At 41.0% G+C, this 23,742-nt stretch overlaps 1 protein-coding gene across 1 annotated transcript; it reads left to right on the top strand.

The window, feature by feature from the left end:
• The first annotated feature begins 945 nt into the window (after positions 1 to 945).
• LOC128407130 (putative methyltransferase-like protein 7A) lies at positions 946 to 4,491 on the top strand. Its single transcript, XM_053375131.1, has 2 exons — positions 946 to 1,491; positions 4,226 to 4,491. The coding sequence occupies exons 1-2, from the start codon at positions 988 to 990 to the stop codon at positions 4,460 to 4,462; spliced, it is 741 nt and encodes a 246-aa protein (XP_053231106.1). The 5' UTR covers positions 946 to 987; the 3' UTR covers positions 4,463 to 4,491.
• Positions 4,492 to 23,742: the final 19,251 nt, after the last annotated feature.

The following is a 23,742-nucleotide window of genomic DNA, read 5'->3' as shown; positions in this document are numbered from 1 at the left end:
CCCCACAACAAACACTCTGTAAGGTGAGTGAGGCTGAGAGACTTCAGAGAAGTGTGACTAGCCCAAGGTCACCCAGCAGCTGCATGTGGAGGAGCGGGGAAGCAAACCCAGTTCACCAGATTATGAGTCCACCGCTCTTAACCACTACACCACACCATTGTCGATTACCTTAAACAGAATTTCTTTTTAATTTGGAAGATGATTGAGAGGTTCCTATCGCAGGTGCTGCCAGTGTGGTGCTTGCAGGCACACGCGTGCTAACAGAGGCCTTTCCTGAAACCCACGGAGTCCCTTCCCTGCACTTAAAGCCTACACAACACAAAACAGTGTTGGTGTATGTATGTATGTTTTGTTTTATTTATTTTTTATGTTATACTTTGGAAATGTACAAGTTTTGTTTCCTTCAAATTGGGGGGGGGGGCTTCAAGACAGTGGGGCCCTAAGCTATAACTTGTTTAGCTTATACGTAAATCCGGCATTTAGGACCGCAGAGTACTTCTGCAATAAAGTGTTAGAATACCCCCAAATGAGATTATTTCCCTCTTAAAGACAGCAAATACAGTTTTAAAGTTCCTTCTGACAGGGAACTTAAATACAGCAAATACAGTTTTTAAATTCCCTCTGACAGGGGCAAGATTACGAGTGCGTGCACACACAAGGTTATTGGTGAGTGTGTGTGTGTGTGAGAGAGAGTGTGTTTAGTTTATGAAGAATATTCCTCTCCACCCTTTGAGATCTCGCAGCCAGTGTGGTCACTGCCAAGGGCTCTGGCACAGCGTGTTCTCCCTAACAGAGAGAACATGTTGCGGTTGAGGGATACAAGCCACCCTGTTGCTGCTGGGCAGATTTGGATAACCCAAGCCATAATTAGTTAAATTGGGTTACTGGGTGTCCTCTTGGCTGGGCGTACTCTTGGCTCATCCTTGAGACTCTGCGACTGACTATCTCTTCTCCTCTGACTTTGCTGTTTTCTGCCTTCTTGCTAACATGGAAGCAACACGCCTAGTTGTCTTGCTCAGGTTATGCGTCCAGATATTAGCCTTCCCTGCTTACTTGCTACGGTATCTGGGTATCTGGGAACCCCTTTGCAAGAAGTTATTCCCCTACTTCATGGCTGTGATGACCATCTATTATAATAAGCAGATGTCCGACAAGAAAAGGGAAATGTTCAGCAACCTGAAGGACTTTGCCAGTCCTACGGGGGCCCTCACACTGCTGGAGATTGGCACAGGAAGTGGCACCAACTTTCAGTTCTACCCCGCGGGATGCAAAATCATATGCACTGATCCGAACCCCAACTTCCAGAAGTTTTACAACAAGAGCCTGGCTGAAAATCCACACGTGCAGGTGGAACGCTGTTTGGTGGCGCCGGCTGAGGACCTGCACCAGGTACCAGATGCATCGGTGGATGTGGTGGTTTCAACGCTGGTGCTATGCTCTGTGAAGAGCCCCGAGCAAGTTATGAAAGAAGTTCTGCGGGTGCTGAGACCGGTAAGTAGCTCACGCCGTGGGAAGAACAAGGACAATTCAGTAAATCCAGGGGCATGCTGTATTCTCGGGTGTTAGTCAATTCTATATCCGTTGGGGAATCACAAATGCAGGTAGATGGATTCGGATCCCTTGTTGTTTCTGCGTAAACAAGTTTGCTTCTGAGCTATTTACATTCTCATAAGTTGCAAACGTTGGAATCACTCGCTTGCTTTTCTCTCTTAACTACAGTTAGGAAGAAACAATCCCACACTCTGTGTTACTGAGAGCACCTTAGTCAGATCTAGACATGCCTCTTATTATTTTGTCCGTTGTTGTTGCGCACTTGTGAAATACCAAAGCAAATTTTTAAACATGCTTGTCTCTCATGTTGAAACTGGTAGGTGGTTGGGCAGGAAGGCCCAGTATACCTGAGGCAGCCTCTCCACTCCTGTCGTTCAGCCCGGACACTGAGATCCAGCTCCGAGGGCCTTCTGGCAGTTCCCTCACTGTGAGCAGTGAAGGGGACCCGACAGAGGGCCTTCTCGGTAGTGGTGCCCACCCTGTGGAATGCCTGCCATCAAATGTCAAGGAAGTAAACTTTTAGAAGACATCTGAAGGCAGCCCTGTTTAGGGACGTTTTTAATGTTTGATCTTTTATCGTGTTTTTAATATTCTGTAGGGAGCCAACCAGCGTGGCTGGGGAAACCTGTATGAATGAATGAATGAATGAATGAATGAATGAATGAATGAATGAATTATTATTATTCCTCCTCCTCACATTTCAGCCTCTCTGCATTTGTTTTGTGTCTATCCCCACCTGCCTTTTAAAAAAAAATAAAAATAGAATGATTCATGTTCCTAATGGCTGTTTAAACACATTATAGCCTCTCTTTCCTTTTGAAGTATAGTGAATGTATCTGTTTCACACACTGAGATTTCCTTGACATCTTCCATCTCTGCTTACCAATGAAACTGGCAAAGTCGGGGGCAAACTCAAAATCACCGTTGGCTGAGCTGTTAACTGACTCTAGTGACAGATCCCATACCCTCCAACATTTATTTGATGAAAATAGGGACATCCTATTAAACAACAACAGCAGCAATTGTATTATTGGTTGCCCCAACTACTCTGGGCTGCTTTCAACATACATAAAAACATAATAAAACATAAAACATTTTTTTTAAATCCCTATACAGGGCTGCCTTCAGTTGTCTTCTAAAGGTTGTATAGTTACTTATCTCCTTGGCTTGGGGGTCACATAACCACATCCTCCAACATTTCTCTGATGAAAATAGGGACTGAGGAAAAGCAGGACATTCCAGGATCAAATCAAACCGGGACGTAAATCCAGGACTCTTAGCATAGGGACATGATCCAGCCCAAAGAGTTATTATCTTTCTCCCTGCAACACCACCAATTTGGACAGCTGCCACAAAAAATAAAATAAGGTAGCATTCAGTGCAGAGTAGACCTATTAAAATGAATGAACCTCTCTTAGTCACCGTGATTACCGTAATTTCAATAGGTCTACTTAGTTAAATACCTGCCAGGGTACTAGGGTGGATGAAGTTATTAAAACCTCTCCTTCAAGCCCAGTGGCCTGATGAGGATGTAAATTGCCCTCTCCTCGGTCATCAGTTAATTTATTTGATGAACCAGGAAAAGGGATAGCTCCCCTTTTCAACTCTTACATCTGTATGGCTCCATACTGAGTTTTGGACCTTCTCAGCATTGGCATGCAGCTCTCAAAGGGTTTGCTAAGCATGACTGCAACCTGCGGCCAAAAAGGTTAGTTACCCCGACTCATAATCCTAAAAGCACCCAACATAAATAAACTTTGGAATTTTGAACAGTTTACATACCACTTCACAGTATACTTGAATTTACAGTTTGAATTTACAATACTTGAATTTACAATCAGTTATTTGAGAAACGAGCCCTTAAACTCAACCTGTTAATCATTAACATGTCCAAGGACTGAACTGGGGTCAAGTTTGACAATGATACCCAAATTTTCACGTTGGCAAAAAGTGGTTGTGAAAAGCTCCAAAAGGATTTCTCCAAACCATAGAACCAACTTCTAGGGGCCAAGGTCCCATTGACCCCACTAATAAAATATTTGAGGGGGCCGGGAACCCCCAAAGGTGATGGGCAATACGATTAAAATGGAGTGTGTCTGTGTACTACTTCTTGTGGTTGATTATATGGGGAGGGGCATACCTGGCCTTCCCCAATATTTTATTCAAGTTGGCACTCCTGCTCCAAACTGAGCGAATGGGCATTAAAATGGCCTATGAAGATGTTGGTGAAGATGTTGAGCCAGCTTGTAGCAGCTGTGAGAAAAGGCAAATGATGGAGATGTGTGATGTTATGCTCGGAATGGAGAAAGCGGACAGAGAAATCATAGAATTGTAGAATTAGAAGGGAGCCTGGAGATCATCTAGTCCAACCCCCTACAAGGCAGGAATATGCAGCTGTCCCGTACAGGGATCAAACCTGCAACCTTGGCGTTCTCAGCACCATGCTCTAACCCACTGAGCTTTCCGTGTTCCTCTCATAAGACCAGAACCCCAAAGCCATCCAATGCAGCTGAATGTGGGAAGATTCAGGACAGAATTCAGGGGAACAGTGGCTGTTGCCATGAAAAGTTAACAGCACTCTGATACCATTAGCGCTGGTTATGCAAAGGAATATCTGAGGAAATCCAAAGGAGAATAGAAAGTAACTTATATGCATCCATTTCTTTTTCTCCAGGGTGGCGCTTACTACTTCCTAGAACACGTTGCAGGTGCTCCTTCCAGTTGGACTCTCTTCTGGCAGCAGATCTCTGATCCAACTTGGATGTGTCTGTTTGACGGGTGCCACATGACCAGAGAAACCTGGAACGTCCTGGAAAAAGCTGGCTTCTCAGAGCTGAAGCTACGGCACATACATGCCCCTTTAATATGGCCCCCTATTAGGCCGCATATCATAGGTTATGCTGTAAAGTAGCTTGGAAATAAATTACTGAACAAGATCTCCATGCAGGTGTCTCTGGGTTGGGGTGTAGAACCTAATCATAAGAATTATAGCACAGCCCATCTCTATGTCACCTATGGCCTGTGAACCTCTTGCGCAATCTGTAATTGGATGCACACACATGTATGTTATCGCCAATCCATTCTTTATTTCCACTTGACAGACTGTCCATCTACCTTCACTTTCCACAATCCAGCTGCTCCCATGCAGATGTGAACGTTGCGATAACACATAGTTTGGGCTTGCCTCATTCACTTACACGTGAGCATGCATGAACTACCATTACTATTCTCCCTGTAAGCATCTGATCCCCATGGAGATTTAGATATCAGAAGAAGAAGAAGAGTTTGGGCTTGATATCCCACCTTTCACTCCCCTTAAGGAATCTCCAAGTGGCTAACAATCTCCTTTCCCTCACTCTGTGAGGTTAGTGAGGCTGAAAGACTTCAGAGAAGTGTGACTAGCCCAAGGTCACCCATCAGCTGCATGTGGAAGAGTGGGGAAGTGAACCCAGTTCACCAGATTACGAGTCCACCACTCTTAACCACTACACCACACCATTGTCCATTAACTTAAACAGAATTTCTTTTTAATTTGGAAGTTGATTGAGAGGTTCCTATCGCCGGTGCTGCCAGTGTGGTGCTTGCAGGCACACATGTGCTAACAGAGGCCTTTCCTGAAACCCACGGAGTCCCTTCCCTGCACTTAAAGCAACGTTTTATTGCAGCCGGTATAACAGGTTGTGGAGTGTGCCCACAACAGCTTATCTGGTTTGCTAATGTGCCCTCAGGCACTTTTTGTAGTCCTTGTTTATTGCTTTTTACACAACAGGCAAGAGCCGGCCTAATTTCAATCATCATCACTGCTGCCAGTTGCCTTTATGACTCTTCTCTTACGTTCCCGCAGTCTTCTGATATCCGTGTGCACAGAGATTCCGGTCTTTGCTCCACCTCTGAGCCAGAGCTTAACCCTGCAACACCTGTGAATCTGTCTGCTCCCTTTCCTGCGTCTCCCCTTCTTGCGTTTCTTCCCTGCCCTCTCTCTCCTCCCCCACCGTGGGCTGGGAATCCCTGTTCACTTCAGTCTCTCCTCCTTCTGAAGCCCTCTTCCCTCTCATCTTCCTGTCTCTCATACAGTTCAGGCTCGCTGGTGTAATTTATGTCAGGGAACTCAGAGAGTTCTGAGGGCGCCCTGACAGCGGTGGCAGCAACTGGTGGAGACTTAAGACTCAACTGGCAGCACTGCAGGGCTGTTGTGCAGCAGCCGGGAAAGGAAGGGGGCGTGAGATGCTCTCCCTTCTCCACACAGCCTTCTCTAACTGAACAAACTGGCAGATTTGCTGTTAAGGTTCCATTCCTCTTAAGAGTACAGTAACATATCTGCAGAACAGGAGGGTTGAGGAGCCATGGAAATGAGGGTGGTGCAAGGGGAGTTTGAAAAATTAGAGGAGGAAAGAGGGGTGAAAGTGAAAAGGAGGGAACAGGAGGCATGGGACTGGGGATGAAGGTTCAGGCAGTTACTATGAAGTGTGAGAATTTGCCACAGTACCAAAGGTAAGGTGGTGGTTGGTAGAACTGATCTAGAAGCAAGCAGAGTGCAAAAGTAGGGATAGTGTTATAAGAATTCTAAGGTCTTAAATACAGAATAAATATTCATAAATGCTCGCATATCTAAATATATAAACCACCTGTCTGAAGTAGTACAGGAGAGCAATCCTGTGTTAGGATATTTCCGTTCCACCTTAAAAGGGAGCAGGCTTTTATGAGTCACAGAGTCTGCGTATTTCCTGTTCACAGGATGTTTATGTTTTCTGTTGCTTTCGTTTCTCTCTCTTGGTGCCTGAACGCTGAAGCAGGCAGTCATGTTTTTCTCTGCTCTGACTAACGCAGAATAAACTTATAAATAATGCTCTCCTGCGTGCATCTTTCATTGTGCATTATCTGCTGATAAGAGCGTGCACCAGCCCTGGAATGCAAGCTATTTCTGGAGCTCATGTCGCTAATTGCTGATACTGCGTGTCTACGGGAGATCGATGGATGTCCGGAGGTACCGTGGGGCCATGATGGACTTTGTCTCCCTGGCAGTATCCCAATATCCTGAAGCCATTTTGACTCTCCCAGTGACCTCAAATATTCCTCTGCTGTTTGAGATTGCTTTTAATATAAAATATGCCCCTCAGTGAACCATGTCAACTGCGCAGATGTGATATCTAGAGTAATAAACTAAAAAGTTCAGATTGGGGCAAATATGCATGTATCCTGCACTGCAAGCCCCCAAGCGCCATGCCACACACTGCAACCCCATACACCCCACATTGACCCCCACAAAAAAAACCTAACTGCTCTGGCACTGATGGCTCCATTAACACAGATAATCTCCACACATCCTGCCCAGGGCCGGATTTAGGTTTGAAGAGGCCCTAAACTATTAAAGGTAATGGGCCCTTTATATGTCCACACCTGTCCTTTGTCAACAACAAATTGCCACTGTTTTTGTTTGTTGAATATATGCTATATGGTAATTTATAGACCTAACAGGTATCCAAAGCCATCCGCACATAACAAAATATGTATTTTATCAAAGTAATTGTTGAACTGTAATGCAATTAACAAGTACATTAATAGTGAAATACAATTAAGAAGAAGTATATTAATAGTGAATACCTTAATAGGATTTTTTATTCATAACAAACTTAATAATGCAAACACATTGGCACTTGGCAATAACAAAAGTTCCTTTAGAAACACAGTTTACAAAGACTCATAATCTAGCCTCTAAAAACTTGCTATAACATGAAATAATAATAGGTGCAAATATATGATGCAAACTACTAATAATACATAGCAGATTGTAGGCACCCTATATATAGAAATGAGTAAACCAGTGATATTTTAGGGGGCAGGCTAGCAGGTGGGGCCCATTACGGTACTTACATCACAGGAGCCTACACAACACAAAACACTGTCGCTGTATGTAGGTTTTATTTTATTTTTTTATCTTACATTTTGAAAATGTACATCCAATTTTTTTTCTTTAATTTTTTTGGGGCCCCAAGAGAGTGGCTTGTTTAGCTTATACATTATGTAAATCCAGCACTGATCCTGCTACAGGGCCCAGCTGTTCTGAAGGGATCGCTGTATGCCTATATTCTCATCTCAACAGAAGGGTTTTATCCTATGCTAAGAAATCAGGCCTCGATGCTTTAAGCTGCAGAAAATCTTTTTTTGAAAAAATCGTTAACCCGCGGGGTCAGAATTTCACTAAAATTCTGACATCATCCAATTCACTCATAAATGGTGCCAAACTGTGGCAAATGCTCCCATGAAAGGTTTGGCCATGAAAACAGAAGGGTTTTTATCCTAGGCAAATAAATCAGGCCTCGACGCTTTAAGTTGCGGAAAATCACTTTTTTAAAAAAATCCTTAACATGCGGCGTCAGAATTTCACAAAAAATCTGATGTTCTGCAATACACTCAAAAATGGTGCCAAACTGTTGCAAATGCTCCCATGAAAGGTTTGGTGGTGAAAACAGAAGAGTTTTTATCCTAGGCTAAGAAATCAGGCCTCGACGCCTTAAACTGCGGAACGCAGGGTCAGAATTTCACTAAAATTCTGACATCATCCAATTCAATTTTTGGTGGTGAAAACTGAAGGGTTTTTATCCTAGGCTAAGAAATCAGGCCTCAATGCTTTAAGCTGCAGAAAATATTTTCTTACCCGTGAGGTCAGAATTTCACAAAAAATCTGACATTATGCAATTCATTCAAAAATGGTGCCAAACTGTGGCAAATGCTCCAGTAAAAGGTTTGGCAGTGAAAACTGAAGGGTTTTTATCCTAGGCTAACAAATCAGGCCTCGACGCCATAAGCTGTGGGAAATCGTTCTTTGAAAACCTCGGAAGTTCAGGTGTCAAGGGCTAATTCTTTTTCCAATGATAGAAACGCTTCTGTTTCCACCGAAAAACCTTTCAGGGGGGGCATTTGCAACAGTTGGGCACCATTTTTGAGTGAATTGCAGAACGTCAGATTTTGGCTGAAATTGTGACCGCGCGGCTTTGGGATTTTTTCAAAAAAAGGTTTTTCCGCAAGTTCAAACGTCGAGGGCTAATTCTTTTTCCAATGATAGAAACACGTCTGTTTCCACCGAAAAATCGTTCAGGGGAGCATTTGCAAAAGGTGGGCACCATTTTTGAACGAATTGCAGAACGTCAGATTTTTGATGAAATTGTGACCGCGCAGCTTAGAGATTTTTTCAAAAAAAAAGTTGTTCCGGAAGTTCAGACGTCGAGGGCTAATTCTGTTTCCGATGATAAAAACCCATCTGTTTCCACCGAAAAAACTTTCAGGGGATCGTTTGCAACAGTTGGGAACCATTTTTAAGTGAATTGCAGAACGTCAGATTTTTGCTGAAATTGTGACCGCGCGGCTTAGGGATTTTTTCAAAAAAATGTTGTTCAGAAGTCGAGGGCTAATTCTGTTTTCGATGATAAAAACCCTTCTGTTTCCACCGAAAAATCTTTCAGGGGCACATTTACGACAGTTGGGCACCATTTTTGAGTGAATTGCAGAACGTCAGATTTTTGCTGAATTTGTGACTGCGCGGTTTAGGGATTTTTTCAAAAAAACGTTGTTCAGACGTCGAGGGCAAATTCTGTTTTCGATGATAAAAACCCATCTGTTTCCACCAAAAAAACTTTCAGGGGATCATTTGCAACAGTTGGGCATCATTTTTGAGTGAATTGCAGAACGTCAGATTTTTGCTGAAATTGTGACTTAGGGATTTTTTTAAAAAAAACCGTTGTTCCGGAAGTTCAGATGTCGAGGGCAAATTCTGTTTCCGATGATAAAAACCCATCTTTTTCCACTGAACAAACTTTCAGGGGATCGTTTGCAACACTTTGGCACCATTTTTGAGTGAATTGCAGAACGTCAGATTTTTGCTGAAATTGTGACCGCGCGGCTTAGGGATTTTTTTTAAAAAAAATTGTTCCGCATGTTCAGAAATCGGGGGCTAATTCTGTTTCCGATGATAAAAACCCATCTGTTTCCACAAAAAACCTTTCACGGGATCGTTTTCAACAGTTTGGCACCATTTTTGAGTGAATTGCAGAACGTCAGATTTTTGCTGAAATTGTGACCGCGCGGCTTAGGGATTTTTTCAAAAAAAAGTTGTTCAGACGTCGAGGCCAAATTCTGTTTCCGATGATAAAAACCCTTCTGTTTCCACCAAAAAACCTTTCATGGGATCGTTTTCAACAGTTTGGCACCATTTTTGAGTCAATTGCACAACGTCAGATTTTTGCTGAAACTGTGACCGCGCGGCTTAGGTATTTTTTCAAAAAAAAGTTGTTCCGGAAGTTCAGACGTTGAGGGCTAATTCTGTTTCCGATGATAAAAACCCTTCTGCTTCCCCTGAAATAACTTTTAGGAGATCGTTTGCTACACTTTGCCACCATTTTTGAGTGAATTCCAGAAGGTCAGATTTTTGCGGAAATTTTGACCGCGTGGCTTAGGGATTTTTTTTAAAAAAAGTTGTTCAGACCTGGAGGGCTAATTCTGTTTCACCGATAAAAACCCATCTGTTTCCACCGAAAAACCTCTCAGGGGATCGTTTGCAACAGTTTGGCACCATTTCTGAGTGAATTGCAGAATGTCAGATTTTTGCTGAAATTGCGACCGCGCGGCTTAGGGATTTTTTCAAAAAAACGTTGTTCAGACGTCGAGGCCAAATTCTGTTTCCGATGATAAAAACCCTTCTGTTTCCTCCAAAAAAAACTTTCAGGGGATTGTTTGCAACACTTTGGCCCCATTTTTGAGTGAATTGCAGAACGTCAGATTTTTGCTGAAATTATGACCGCGTGGCTGAGGGGTTTTTTTTAAAAAAAGTTGTTCAGACGTCGACAGCTAATTCTGTTTCTGATGATAAAAACCCTTCTGTTTCCACCCAAAAAAACTTTCAGGGGATTGTTTACAACAGTTGGGCACCATTTTTGAGTGAATTGCATAACGTCAGATTTTTGCGGAAATTTTGAGCGCGTGGTTAAGGGATTTTTTTAAAAAAAAGTTGTTCAGTCGTCGAGGGCTAATTCTGTTTCCGATGATAAAAACCCATCTGTCTCCATTGAAAAACATTACAGGGGATCGTTTGCAACAGTTTGGCACCATTTTTGAGTGAATTGCAGAACGTCAGATTTTTGCTGAAATTGTGACTGGGCGGCTTAGGGATTTTTTCAAAAAAACGTTCAGACATCAAGGGCTAATTCTGTTTCTGATGATAAAAACCCACCTGTTTCCACCGAAAAACCTTTCAGGGGATCGATTGCAACACTTTGGCACCATTTTTGAGTGAATTGCAGAACGTCAGATTTTTGCTGAAATTGTGACCGCGCGTCTTAGGGATTTTTTCAAAAAAATGTTGTTCAGAGGTCAAGGGCTAATTCTGTTTGCGATGATAAAAAACCATCTGTTTCCACCGAAAAAACTTTCAGGGGATCATTTGCAACAGTTGGGCACCATTTTTGAGTGAATTGCAGAACGTCAGATTTTTGCTGAAAGTGTGACCGCGCGGCTTAGGGATTTTTTCAAAAAAAACGTTATTCGAGAAGTTCAGACGTTGAGGGCTAATTCTGTTTCCGATGATAAAAACCCACCTGTTTCCCCTGAAATAACTTTTACGAGATCGTTTGCTACACTTTGCCACCATTTTTGAGTGAATTGCAGAAGGTCAGATTTTTGCGGAAATTGCTTAGGGATTTTTTTTTAAGAAAAAGTTGTTCCGGAAGTTCAGATGTTGAGGGCAAATTTTGTTTCCGATGATAAAAACCCATCTGTTTCCACTGAAAAACCTTTCAGGGGATCGTTTGCAACAGTTTGGCACCATTTTTTAGTGAATTGCAGAACGTCAGATTTTTGCTGAAATTGTGACCGCGCGGCTTAGGGATGTTTTCAAAAAAAAGTTGTTCAGAGGTCAAGGGCTAATTCTGTTTGCGATGATAAAAAACCATCTGCTTCCACCGAAAAAACTTTCAGGGGATCATTTGCAACAGTTTGGCACCATTTTTGAGTGAATTGCAGAACGTCAGATTTTTGCTGAAACTGTGACCGCGCGGCTTAGGTATTTTTTCAAAAAAAAGTTGTTCCGGAAGTTCAGACGTTGAGGGCTAATTCTGTTTCCGATGATAAAAACCCTTCTGCTTCCCCTGAAATAACTTTTAGGAGATCGTTTGCTACACTTTGCCACCATTTTTGAGTGAATTGCAGAAGGTCAGATTTTTGCGGAAATTTTGACCGCGTGGCTTAGGGATTTTTTTAAAAAAATGTTGTTCAGACCTGGAGGGCTAATTCTGTTTCACCGATAAAAACCCATCTGTTTCCACCGAAAAACCTCTCAGGGGATCGTTTGCAACAGTTTGGCACCATTTTTGAGTGAATTGCAGAATGTCAGATTTTTGCTGAAATTGCGACCGCGCGGCTAAGGCATTTTTTAAAAAAAACAGTTGTTCAGACGTCGAGGGCAAATTCTATTTCCGATGATAAAAACCCATCTATTTCCACTGAAAAACCTTTCACGGGATCGTTTTCAACAGTTTGGCACCATTTTTGAGTGAATTGCAGAACGTCAGATTTTTGCTGAAATTGTGACCGGGCGGCTTAGGGATTTTTTCAAAAAAAAGTTGTTCCGGAAGTTCAGACGTTGAGGGCTAATTCTGTTTCCGATGATAAAAACCCACCTGTTTCCCCTGAAATAACTTTTAGGAGATCGTTTGCTACACTTTGCCACCATTTTTGAGTGAATTGCAAAACGTCAGATTTTTGCTGAAATTGTGACCACGCGGCTTAGGGATTTTTTCAAAAAAATGTTGTTCAGAGGTCAAGGGCTAATTCTGTTTCCGATGATAAAAACCCATCTGTTTCCACCAAAAAAAACTTTCAGGGGATCATTTGCAACAGTTGGGCATCATTTTTGAGTGAATTGCAGAACGTCAGATTTTTGCTGAAATTGTGACCGCGCGGCTTAGGTATTTTTTCAAAAAAATGTTGTTCAGAGGTCAAGGGCTAATTCTATTTTCGATGATAAAAACCCATCTGTTTCCACCGAAAAAACTTTCAGGGGATCATTTGCAACAGTTGGGCACCATTTTTGAGTGAATTTCAGAACGTCAGATTTTTCCTGAAATTGTGACCGCGCGGCTTAGGGATTTTTTCAAAAAAACGTACAGATATCAAGGGATAATTCTGTTTCCGATGATAAAAACCCATCTGTTTCCACCGAAAAACCTTTCAGAGGATCGTTTGCAACAGTTGGGCACCATTTTTGAGTGAATTGCAGAATGTCAGATTATTCCTGAAATTGTGACCACGCGGCTTACGGATTTTTTTTTTTTTAAAGTTGTTCAGACGTCGAGGGCAAATTCTGTTTCCGATGATAAAAGCCCTTCTGTTTCCACTGAAAAACCTTTCAGGGGATGGTTTGCAACACTTTGACACCATTTTTGAGTGAATTGCAGAACGTCAGATTTTTGCGGAAATTTTGACTGCGTAGCTTAGGGATTTTTTTTTTAAAAAGTTGTTCAGACATCGAGGGCTAATTCTGTTTCCGATGATAAAAACCCATCTGTTTCCACTGAAAAACCTTTCAGGGGATCATTTGCAACAGTTTGGCACCATTTTTGAGTGAATTGCAGAACGTCAGATTTTTGCTGAAATTGTTACCAGGCGGCTTCGGGGTTTTTTCAAAAACACGTTCAGACATCAAGGTCTAATTCTGTTTCTGATGATAAAAACCCACCTGTTTCCACCGAAAAACCTTTCAGGGGATCGTTTGCAACACTTTGGCACCATTTTTGAGTGAATTGCAGAACGTCAGATTTTTGCTGAAATTGTGACCGCGCGGCTTAGGGATTTTTTCAAAAAAAAAACGTTCCGGAAGTTCAGACGTTGAGGGCTAATTCTCTTTCCGATGATAAAAACCCTTCTGTTTCCCCTGAAATAACTTTTAGGAGATCGTTTGCTACACTTTGCCACCATTTTTGAGTGAATTGCAGCTCAGATTTTTGCGGAAATTGTGACCGCGCGGCTTAGGCATTTTTTTAAAAAATAGTTGTTCAGACGTCGACAGCTAATTCTGTTTCTGATGATAAAAACCCCTCTGTTTCCACACAAAAAAACTTTCAGGGGATTGTTTGCAACAGTTTGGCACCATTTTTGAGTGAATTGCAGAACGTCAGATATTTGCTGAAATTTTGACCGCGTGGCTTAGGGATTTTTTTTTAAAAAAGTTGTTCAGACGTTGTGGGCTAATTCTCTTTCCGATGATAAAAACCCTTGTGTTCCCCTGAAATAACTTTTAGGAGATCGTTTGAAACAGTTTGGCACCATTTTTGAGTGAATTCCAGAAGGTCAGATTTTTGCTGAAATTTTGACCGCGTGGCTTAGGGATTTTTTTTAAAAAAAGTTGTTCAGACGTCGAGGGCAAATTCTGTTTCCGATGATAAAAACCCATATTTTTCCACTGAAAAACCTTTCAGGGGGTCGTTTGCAAAAGTTTGGCACCATTTTTGAGTGAATTGCAGAATGTCAGATTTTTGCTGAAATTGTGACCGCGCGGCTTAGGGATTTTTTCAAAAAAAAGTTGTTCGCATGTTCAGACATCAAGGGCTAATTCTGTTTCCGATGATAAAAATCCATCTGTTTCCATGGTAAAAACTTTTAGGGGATCGTTTGCAACACTGTGTCACCATTTTTGAGTGAATTGCAGAACGTCAGATTTTTGCTGAAATTGTAACCGCTCGGCTTAGGGATTTTTTCAAAAAAACCGTTGTTCTGGAAGTTCAGATGTCGAGGGCTAATTCTGTTTCCAATGGTAAAAACCCTTCTGTTTCCACCGAAAAACCTTACAGGGGATCTTTTGCAACAGTTGGGCACCATTTTTGAGTAAATTGCGGAATGTCAGATTTTTCCTGAAATTGTGACCGCGCGGCTTACGGATTTTTTTTTTAAAAAGTTGTTCAGACGTCGAGGGCAAATTCTGTTTCAAATGATAAAAAACCATCTGTTTCCACCGAAAAAACTTTCAGGGGATCATTTGCAACAGTTGGGCACCATTTTTGAGTGAATTGCAGAACGTCAGATTTTTGCTGAAATTGTGAGCGCAGCGCTTAGGGATTTTTTCAAAAAAAAGTTGTTCGCATGTTTAGACGTCAAGAGATAATTCTGTTTCCGATGATAAAAACCCACCTGTTTCCACCGAAAAACCTTTAAGGGGATCGTTTGCAACAGTTTGGCACCATTTTTGAGTGAATTGCAGAACGTCAGATTTTTGCTGAAATTGTGAACGCGCGACATAGGGATTTTTTCAAAAAAAACGTTGTCCCGGAAGTTCAGATGTCGAGGGCTAATTCTGTTTCCAATGGTAAAAACCCATATTTTTCCACCGAAGAAACTTTTTTGCGGAAATTATGACCGCGTGTCTTACTGATTTTTTTTTAAAAAAGTTGTTCAGACGTCGAGGGCAAATTCTGTTTCCGATTATAAAAACCCATCTGTTTCCACCGAAGAAACTTTCAGGGGATCATTTGCAACAGTTGGGCACCATTTTTGAGTGAATTACAGAACGTCAGATTTTTGCTGAAATTGTGACCACGCGGCTTAGGGATTTTTTCAAGAAAAAACCGTTGTTCCGGAAGTTCAGACGTTGAGGGCTAATTCTGTTTCCGATGATAAAAACCCTTCTGTTTCCACCGAAAAACCTGTCAGGGGATCGTTTGCAACACTTTGGCACCATTTTTGAGTGAATTACAGAACGTCAGATTTCTGCTGAAATTGTGACCGCGCGGCTTAGGGATTTTTTCAAAAAAATGTTGTTCAGAGGTCAAGGGCTAATTCTGTTTGCGATGATAAAAAACCATCTGTTTCCACCGAAAAAACTTTCAGGGGATCATTTGCAACAGTTGGGCATCATTTTTGAGTGAATTGCAGAATGTCAGATTTTTGCTGAAATTGTGACTGCGCGGCTTAGGCATTTTTTTAAAAAAAAGTTGTTCAGACGTCGACAGCTAATTCTGTTTCTGATGATAAAAACCCTTCTGTTTCCACCAAAAAAAAACTTTCATGGGATTGTTTGCAACACCTTGGCACCATTTTTGAGTGAATTGCAGAACGTCAGATTTTTGCTGAAATTGTGAACGCGCGACATAGGGATTTTTTCAAAAAAAAACGTTGTCCCGGAAGTTCAGATGTCGAGGGCTAATTCTGTTTCCAATGGTAAAAACCCATATTTTTCCACCGAAGAAACTTTCAGGGGATCATTTGCAACAGTTGGGCACCATTTTTGAGTGAATTGCAGAACGTCAGATTTTTGCTGAAATTGTGAACGCGCGACATAGGGATTTTTTCAAAAAAAACGTTGTCCCGGAAGTTCAGATGTCGAGGGCTAATTCTGTTTCCAATGGTAAAAACCCATATTTTTCCACCGAAGAAACTTTCAGGGGATCATTTGCAACAGTTGGGCACCATTTTTGAGTGAATTGCAGAATGTCAGATTTTTGCTGAAATTGTAACCGCGCGGCTTAGGGATTTTTTCAAAAAAACCGTTGTTCTGGAAGTTCAGATGTCGAGGGCTAATTCTGTTTCCAATGGTAAAAACCCTTCTGTTTCCACCGAAAAACCTTACAGGGGATCTTTTGCAACAGTTGGGCAGCATTTTTGAGTGAATTGCGGAATGTCAGATTTTTCCTGAAATTGTGACCGCGCGGCTTACGGATTTTTTTTTTAAAAAGTTGTTCAGACGTCGAGGGCAAATTCTGTTTCAAATGATAAAAAACCATCTGTTTCCACCGAAAAACCTTACAGGGGATCTTTTGCAACAGTTGGGCACCATTTTTGAGTAAATTGCGGAATGTCAGATTTTTCCTGAAATTGTGCCCGCGCGGCTTACGGATTTTTTTTTTAAAAAGTTGTTCAGACGTCGAGGGCAAATTCTGTTTCAAATGATAAAAACCCTTCTGTTTCCACCAAAAAAAACTTTCATGGGATTGTTTGCAACACTTTGGCACCATTTTTGAGTGAATTGCAGAACGTCAGATTTTTGCGGAAACTTTTACCGCGTAGCTTAGGGATTTTTTTAAAAAAAAGTTGTTCAGAAGTCGAGGGCTAATTCTGTTTCCGATGATAAAAACCCATCTGTTTCCACTGAAAAACCTTTCAGGGGATCGTTTGCAACAGTTTGGCACCATTTTTGAGTGAATTGCAGAACGTCAGATTTTTGCTGAAATTGTGACCACGCGGCTTAGGGATTTTTTCAAAAAAATGTTGTTCAGAGGTCAAGGGCTAATTCTGTTTGCGATGATAAAAAACCATCTGTTTCCACCGAAAAAACTTTCAGGGGATCATTTGCAACAGTTGGGCATCATTTTTGAGTGAATTGCAGAACGTCAGATTTTTGCTGAAATTGTGACCGCGCGGCTTAGGCATTTTTTTAAAAAAAAGTTGTTCAGACGTCGACAGCTAATTCTGTTTCTGATGATAAAAACCCTTCTGTTTCCACAAAAAAAAACTTTCAGGGGATTGTTTGCAACAGTTTGGCACCATTTTTGAGTGAATTTCAGAACGTCAGATATTTGCTGAAATTTTGACCGCGTGGCTTAGGGATTTTTTTTTAAAAAAGTTGTTCAGACGTTGTGGGCTAATTGTCTTTCCGATGATAAAAACCCTTGTGTTCCCCTGAAATAACTTTTAGGAGATCGTTTGCTACACTTTGCCACCATTTTTGAGTGAATTGCAGAATGTCAGATTTTTGCTGAAATTGCGACCGCGCGGCTTAGGGATTTTTTCAAAAAAAAGTTGTTCGCATGTTCAGACATCAAGGGCTAATTCTGTTTCCGATGATAAAAATCCATCTGTTTCCATGGTAAAAACTTTCAGGGGATCGTTTGCAACACTTTGTCACCATTTTTGAGTGAATTGCAGAACGTCAGATTTTTGCTGAAATTGTAACCGCGCGGCTTAGGGATTTTTTCAAAAAAACCGTTGTTCTGGAAGTTCAGATGTCGAGGGCTAATTCTGTTTCCAATGGTAAAAACCCTTCTGTTTCCACCGAAAAACCTTACAGGGGATCTTTTGCAATAGTTGGGCACCATTTTTGAGTGAATTGCGGAATGTCAGATTTTTCCTGAAATTGTGACCGCGCGGCTTACGGATTTTTTTTAAAAAAGTTGTTCAGACGTCGAGGGCAAATTCTGTTTCCAATGGTAAAAACCCTTCTGTTTCCACCGAAAAACCTTACAGGGGATCTTTTGCAACAGTTGGGCACCATTTTTGAGTGAATTGCGGAATGTCAGATTTTTCCTGAAATTGTGACCGCGCGGCTTACGGATTTTTTTTTTAAAAAGTTGTTCAGACGTCGAGGGCAAATTCTGTTTCAAATGATAAAAAACCATCTGTTTCCACCGAAAAAACTTTCAGGGGATCATTTGCAACAGTTGGGCATCATTTTTGAGTGAATTGCAGAATGTCAGATTTTTGCTGAAATTGTGACTGCGCGGCTTAGGCATTTTTTTAAAAAAAAGTTGTTCAGACGTCGACAGCTAATTCTGTTTCTGATGATAAAAACCCTTCTGTTTCCACCAAAAAAAACTTTCATGGGATTGTTTGCAACACTTTGGCACCATTTTTGAGTGAATTGCAGAACGTCAGATTTTTGCGGAAACTTTTACCGCGTAGCTTAGGGATTTTTTTAAAAAAAAGTTGTTCAGAAGTCGAGGGCTAATTCTGTTTCCGATGATAAAAACCCATCTGTTTCCACTGAAAAACCTTTCAGGGGATCGTTTGCAACAGTTTGGCACCATTTTTGAGTGAATTGCAGAACGTCAGATTTTTGCTGAAATTGTGACCACGCGGCTTAGGGATTTTTTCAAAAAAATGTTGTTCAGAGGTCAAGGGCTAATTCTGTTTGCGATGATAAAAAACCATCTGTTTCCACCGAAAAAACTTTCAGGGGATCATTTGCAACAGTTGGGCATCATTTTTGAGTGAATTGCAGAACGTCAGATTTTTGCTGAAATTGTGACCGCGCGGCTTAGGCATTTTTTTAAAAAAAAGTTGTTCAGACGTCGACAGCTAATTCTGTTTCTGATGATAAAAACCCTTCTGTTTCCACAAAAAAAAACTTTCAGGGGATTGTTTGCAACAGTTTGGCACCATTTTTGAGTGAATTTCAGAACGTCAGATATTTGCTGAAATTTTGACCGCGTGGCTTAGGGATTTTTTTTTTAAAAAGTTGTTCAGACGTTGTGGGCTAATTGTCTTTCCGATGATAAAAACCCTTGTGTTCCCCTGAAATAACTTTTAGGAGATCGTTTGCTACACTTTGCCACCATTTTTGAGTGAATTGCAGAATGTCAGATTTTTGCTGAAATTGCGACCGCGCGGCTTAGGGATTTTTTCAAAAAAAAGTTGTTCGCATGTTCAGACATCAAGGGCTAATTCTGTTTCCGATGATAAAAATCCATCTGTTTCCATGGTAAAAACTTTCAGGGGATCGTTTGCAACACTTTGTCACCATTTTTGAGTGAATTGCAGAACGTCAGATTTTTGCTGAAATTGTAACCGCGCGGCTTAGGGATTTTTTCAAAAAAACCGTTGTTCTGGAAGTTCAGATGTCGAGGGCTAATTCTGTTTCCAATGGTAAAAACCCTTCTGTTTCCACCGAAAAACCTTACAGGGGATCTTTTGCAATAGTTGGGCACCATTTTTGAGTGAATTGCGGAATGTCAGATTTTTCCTGAAATTGTGACCGCGCGGCTTACGGATTTTTTTTAAAAAAGTTGTTCAGACGTCGAGGGCAAATTCTGTTTCAAATGATAAAAAACCATCTGTTTCCACCGAAAAAACTTTCAGGGGATCATTTGCAACAGTTGGGCACCATTTTTGAGTGAATTGCAGAACGTCAGATTTTTGCTGAAATTGTGAGCGCAGCGCTTAGGGATTTTTTCAAAAAAAAGTTGTTCGCATGTTTAGACGTCAAGAGATAATTCTGTTTCCGATGATAAAAACCCACCTGTTTCCACCGAAAAACCTTTAAGGGGATCGTTTGCAACAGTTTGGCACCATTTTTGAGTGAATTGCAGAACGTCAGATTTTTGCTGAAATTGTGACCGCGCGGCTTAGGGATTTTTTCAAAAAAATGTTGTTCAGAGGTCAAGGGCTAATTCTGTTTGCGATGATAAAAAACCATCTGTTTCCACCGAAAAAACTTTCAGGGGATCATTTGCAACAGTTGGGCATCATTTTTGAGTGAATTGCAGAATGTCAGATTTTTGCTGAAATTGTGACTGCGCGGCTTAAGCATTTTTTTAAAAAAAAGTTGTTCAGACGTCGACAGCTAATTCTGTTTCTGATGATAAAAACCCTTCTGTTTCCACCAAAAAAAAACTTTCATGGGATTGTTTGCAACACTTTGGCACCATTTTTGAGTGAATTGCAGAACGTCAGATTTTTGCTGAAATTGTGAACGCGCGACATAGGGATTTTTTCAAAAAAAAACGTTGTCCCGGAAGTTCAGATGTCGAGGGCTAATTCTGTTTCCAATGGTAAAAACCCATATTTTTCCACCGAAGAAACTTTCAGGGGATCATTTGCAACAGTTGGGCACCATTTTTGAGTGAATTGCAGAACGTCAGATTTTTGCTGAAATTGTGAACGCGCGACATAGGGATTTTTTCAAAAAAAACGTTGTCCCGGAAGTTCAGATGTCGAGGGCTAATTCTGTTTCCAATGGTAAAAACCCATATTTTTCCACCGAAGAAACTTTCAGGGGATCATTTGCAACAGTTGGGCACCATTTTTGAGTGAATTGCAGAACGTCAGATTTTTGCTGAAATTGTAACCGCGCGGCTTAGGGATTTTTTCAAAAAACCCGTTGTTCTGGAAGTTCAGATGTCGAGGGCTAATTCTGTTTCCAATGGTAAAAACCCTTCTGTTTCCACCGAAAAACCTTACAGGGGATCTTTTGCAACAGTTGGGCACCATTTTTGAGTGAATTGCGGAATGTCAGATTTTTCCTGAAATTGTGACCGCGCGGCTTACGGATTTTTTTTTTAAAAAGTTGTTCAGACGTCGAGGGCAAATTCTGTTTCAAATGATAAAAAACCATCTGTTTCCACCGAAAAAACTTTCAGGGGATCATTTGCAACAGTTGGGCATCATTTTTTAGTGAATTGCAGAATGTCAGATTTTTGCTGAAATTGTGACTGCGCGGCTTAGGCATTTTTTTAAAAAAAAGTTGTTCAGACGTCGACAGCTAATTCTGTTTCTGATGATAAAAACCCTTCTGTTTCCACCAAAAAAAACTTTCATGGGATTGTTTGCAACACTTTGGCACCATTTTTGAGTGAATTGCAGAACGTCAGATTTTTGCGGAAATTTTTACCGCGTAGCTTAGGGATTTTTTTTAAAAAAAGTTGTTCAGAAGTCGAGGGCTAATTCTGTTTCCGATGATAAAAACCCATCTGTTTCCACTGAAAAACCTTTCAGGGGATCGTTTGCAACAGTTTGGCACCATTTTTGAGTGAATTGCAGAACGTCAGATTTTTGCTGAAATTGTGACCACGCGGCTTAGGGATTTTTTCAAAAAAATGTTGTTCAGAGGTCAAGGACTAATTCTGTTTGCGATGATAAAAAACCATCTGTTTCCACCGAAAAAACTTTCAGGGGATCATTTGCAACAGTTGGGCATCATTTTTGAGTGAATTGCAGAACGTCAGATTTTTGCTGAAATTGTGACCGCGCGGCTTAGGCATTTTTTAAAAAAAAAGTTGTTCAGACGTCGACAGCTAATTCTGTTTCTGATGATAAAAACCCTTCTGTTTCCACAAAAAAAAACTTTCAGGGGATTGTTTGCAACAGTTTGGCACCATTTTTGAGTGAATTTCAGAACGTCAGATATTTGCTGAAATTTTGACCGCGTGGCTTAGGGATTTTTTTTAAAAAAAGTTGTTCAGACGTTGTGGGCTAATTGTCTTTCCGATGATAAAAACCCTTGTGTTCCCCTGAAATAACTTTTAGGAGATCGTTTGCTACACTTTGCCACCATTTTTGAGTGAATTGCAGAATGTCAGATTTTTGCTGAAATTGCGACCGCGCGGCTTAGGGATTTTTTCAAAAAAAAGTTGTTCGCATGTTCAGACATCAAGGGCTAATTCTGTTTCTGATGATAAAAATCCATCTGTTTCCATGGTAAAAACTTTCAGGGGATCGTTTGCAACACTTTGGCACCATTTTTGAGTGAATTGCAGAACGTCAGATTTTTGCTGAAATTGTAACCGCGCGGCTTAGGGATTTTTTCAAAAAAACCGTTGTTCTGGAAGTTCAGATGTCGAGGGCTAATTCTGTTTCCAATGGTAAAAACCCTTCTGTTTCCACCGAAAAACCTTACAGGGGATCTTTTGCAACAGTTGGGCACCATTTTTGAGTGAATTGCGGAATGTCAGATTTTTCCTGAAATTGTGACCGCGCGGCTTACGGATTTTTTTTAAAAAAGTTGTTCTGACGTCGAGGGCAAATTCTGTTTACAATGATAAAAAACCATCTGTTTCCACCGAAAAAACTTTCACGGGATCATTTGCAACAGTTGGGCACCATTTTTGAGTGAATTGCAGAACGTCAGATTTTTGCTGAAATTGTGAGCGCAGCGCTTAGGGATTTTTTCAAAAAAAAGTTGTTCGCATGTTTAGACGTCAAGAGATAATTCTGTTTCCGATGATAAAAACCCACCTGTTTCCACCGAAAAACCTTTAAGGGGATCATTTGCAACAGTTTGGCACCATTTTTGAGTGAATTGCAGAACGTCAGATTTTTGCTGAAATTGTGAACGCGCGACATAGGGATTTTTTCCAAAAAAAACGTTGTCCCGGAAGTTCAGATGTCGAGGGCTAATTCTGTTTCCAATGGTAAAAACCCATATTTTTCCACCGAAGAAACTTTCAGGGGATCATTTGCAACAGTTGGGCACCATTTTTGAGTGAATTGCAGAACGTCAGATTTTTGCTGAAATTGTAACCGCGCGGCTTAGGGATTTTTTCAAAAAAACCGTTGTTCTGGAAGTTCAGATGTCGAGGGCTAATTCTGTTTCCAATGGTAAAAACCCTTCTGTTTCCACCGAAAAACCTTACAGGGGATCTTTTGCAACAGTTGGGCACCATTTTTGAGTGAATTGCGGAATATCAGATTTTTCCTAAAATTGTGACCGCGCGGCTTACGGATTTTTTTTTTAAAAAGTTGTTCAGACGTCGAGGGCAAATTCTGTTTCAAATGATAAAAAACCATCTGTTTCCACCGAAAAAACTTTCAGGGGATCATTTGCAACAGTTGGGCACCATTTTTGAGTGAATTGCAGAACGTCAGATTTTTGCTGAAATTGTGACCGCGCGGCTTAGGGATTTTTTCAAAAAAATGTTGTTCAGAAGTCGAGGGCTAATTCTGTTTTCGATGATAAAAACCCTTCTGTTTCCACCGAAAAATCTTTCAGGGGCACATTTACGACAGTTGGGCACCATTTTTGAGTGAATTGCAGAACGTCAGATTTTTGCTGAATTTGTGACTGCGCGGTTTAGGGATTTTTTCAAAAAAACGTTGTTCAGACGTCGAGGGCAAATTCTGTTTTCGATGATAAAAACCCATCTGTTTCCACCAAAAAAACTTTCAGGGGATCATTTGCAACAGTTGGGCATCATTTTTGAGTGAATTGCAGAACGTCAGATTTTTGCTGAAATTGTGACTTAGGGATTTTTTTTAAAAAAACCGTTGTTCCGGAAGTTCAGATGTCGAGGGCAAATTCTGTTTCCGATGATAAAAACCCATCTTTTTCCACTGAACAAACTTTCAGGGGATCGTTTGCAACACTTTGGCACCATTTTTGAGTGAATTGCAGAACGTCAGATTTTTGCTGAAATTGTGACCGCGCGGCTTAGGGATTTTTTTTAAAAAAAATTGTTCCGCATGTTCAGAAATCGGGGGCTAATTCTGTTTCCGATGATAAAAACCCATCTGTTTCCACAAAAAACCTTTCACGGGATCGTTTTCAACAGTTTGGCACCATTTTTGAGTGAATTGCAGAACGTCAGATTTTTGCTGAAATTGTGACCGCGCGGCTTAGGGATTTTTTCAAAAAAAAGTTGTTCAGACGTCGAGGCCAAATTCTGTTTCCGATGATAAAAACCCTTCTGTTTCCACCAAAAAACCTTTCACGGGATCGTTTTC

This window comes from Podarcis raffonei, chromosome 2, assembly GCF_027172205.1.
Source record: "Podarcis raffonei isolate rPodRaf1 chromosome 2, rPodRaf1.pri, whole genome shotgun sequence".
NCBI lineage: Eukaryota > Metazoa > Chordata > Lepidosauria > Squamata > Lacertidae > Podarcis > Podarcis raffonei.
Note: the sequence above shows the minus strand (reverse complement) of the source record. Positions and strands in the feature narration are given on the sequence as shown.

Excerpts from the sequence above, each read along its gene's own strand:
- LOC128407130 (XM_053375131.1), top strand. The coding sequence starts at position 988 with ATGGAAGCAACACGCCTAGTTGTCTTGCTCAGGTTATGCGTCCAGATA. Across the intron at positions 1,492-4,225 it reads TTCTGCGGGTGCTGAGACCG|GGTGGCGCTTACTACTTCCT; the intron begins GTAAGTAGCTCA and ends CTTTTTCTCCAG.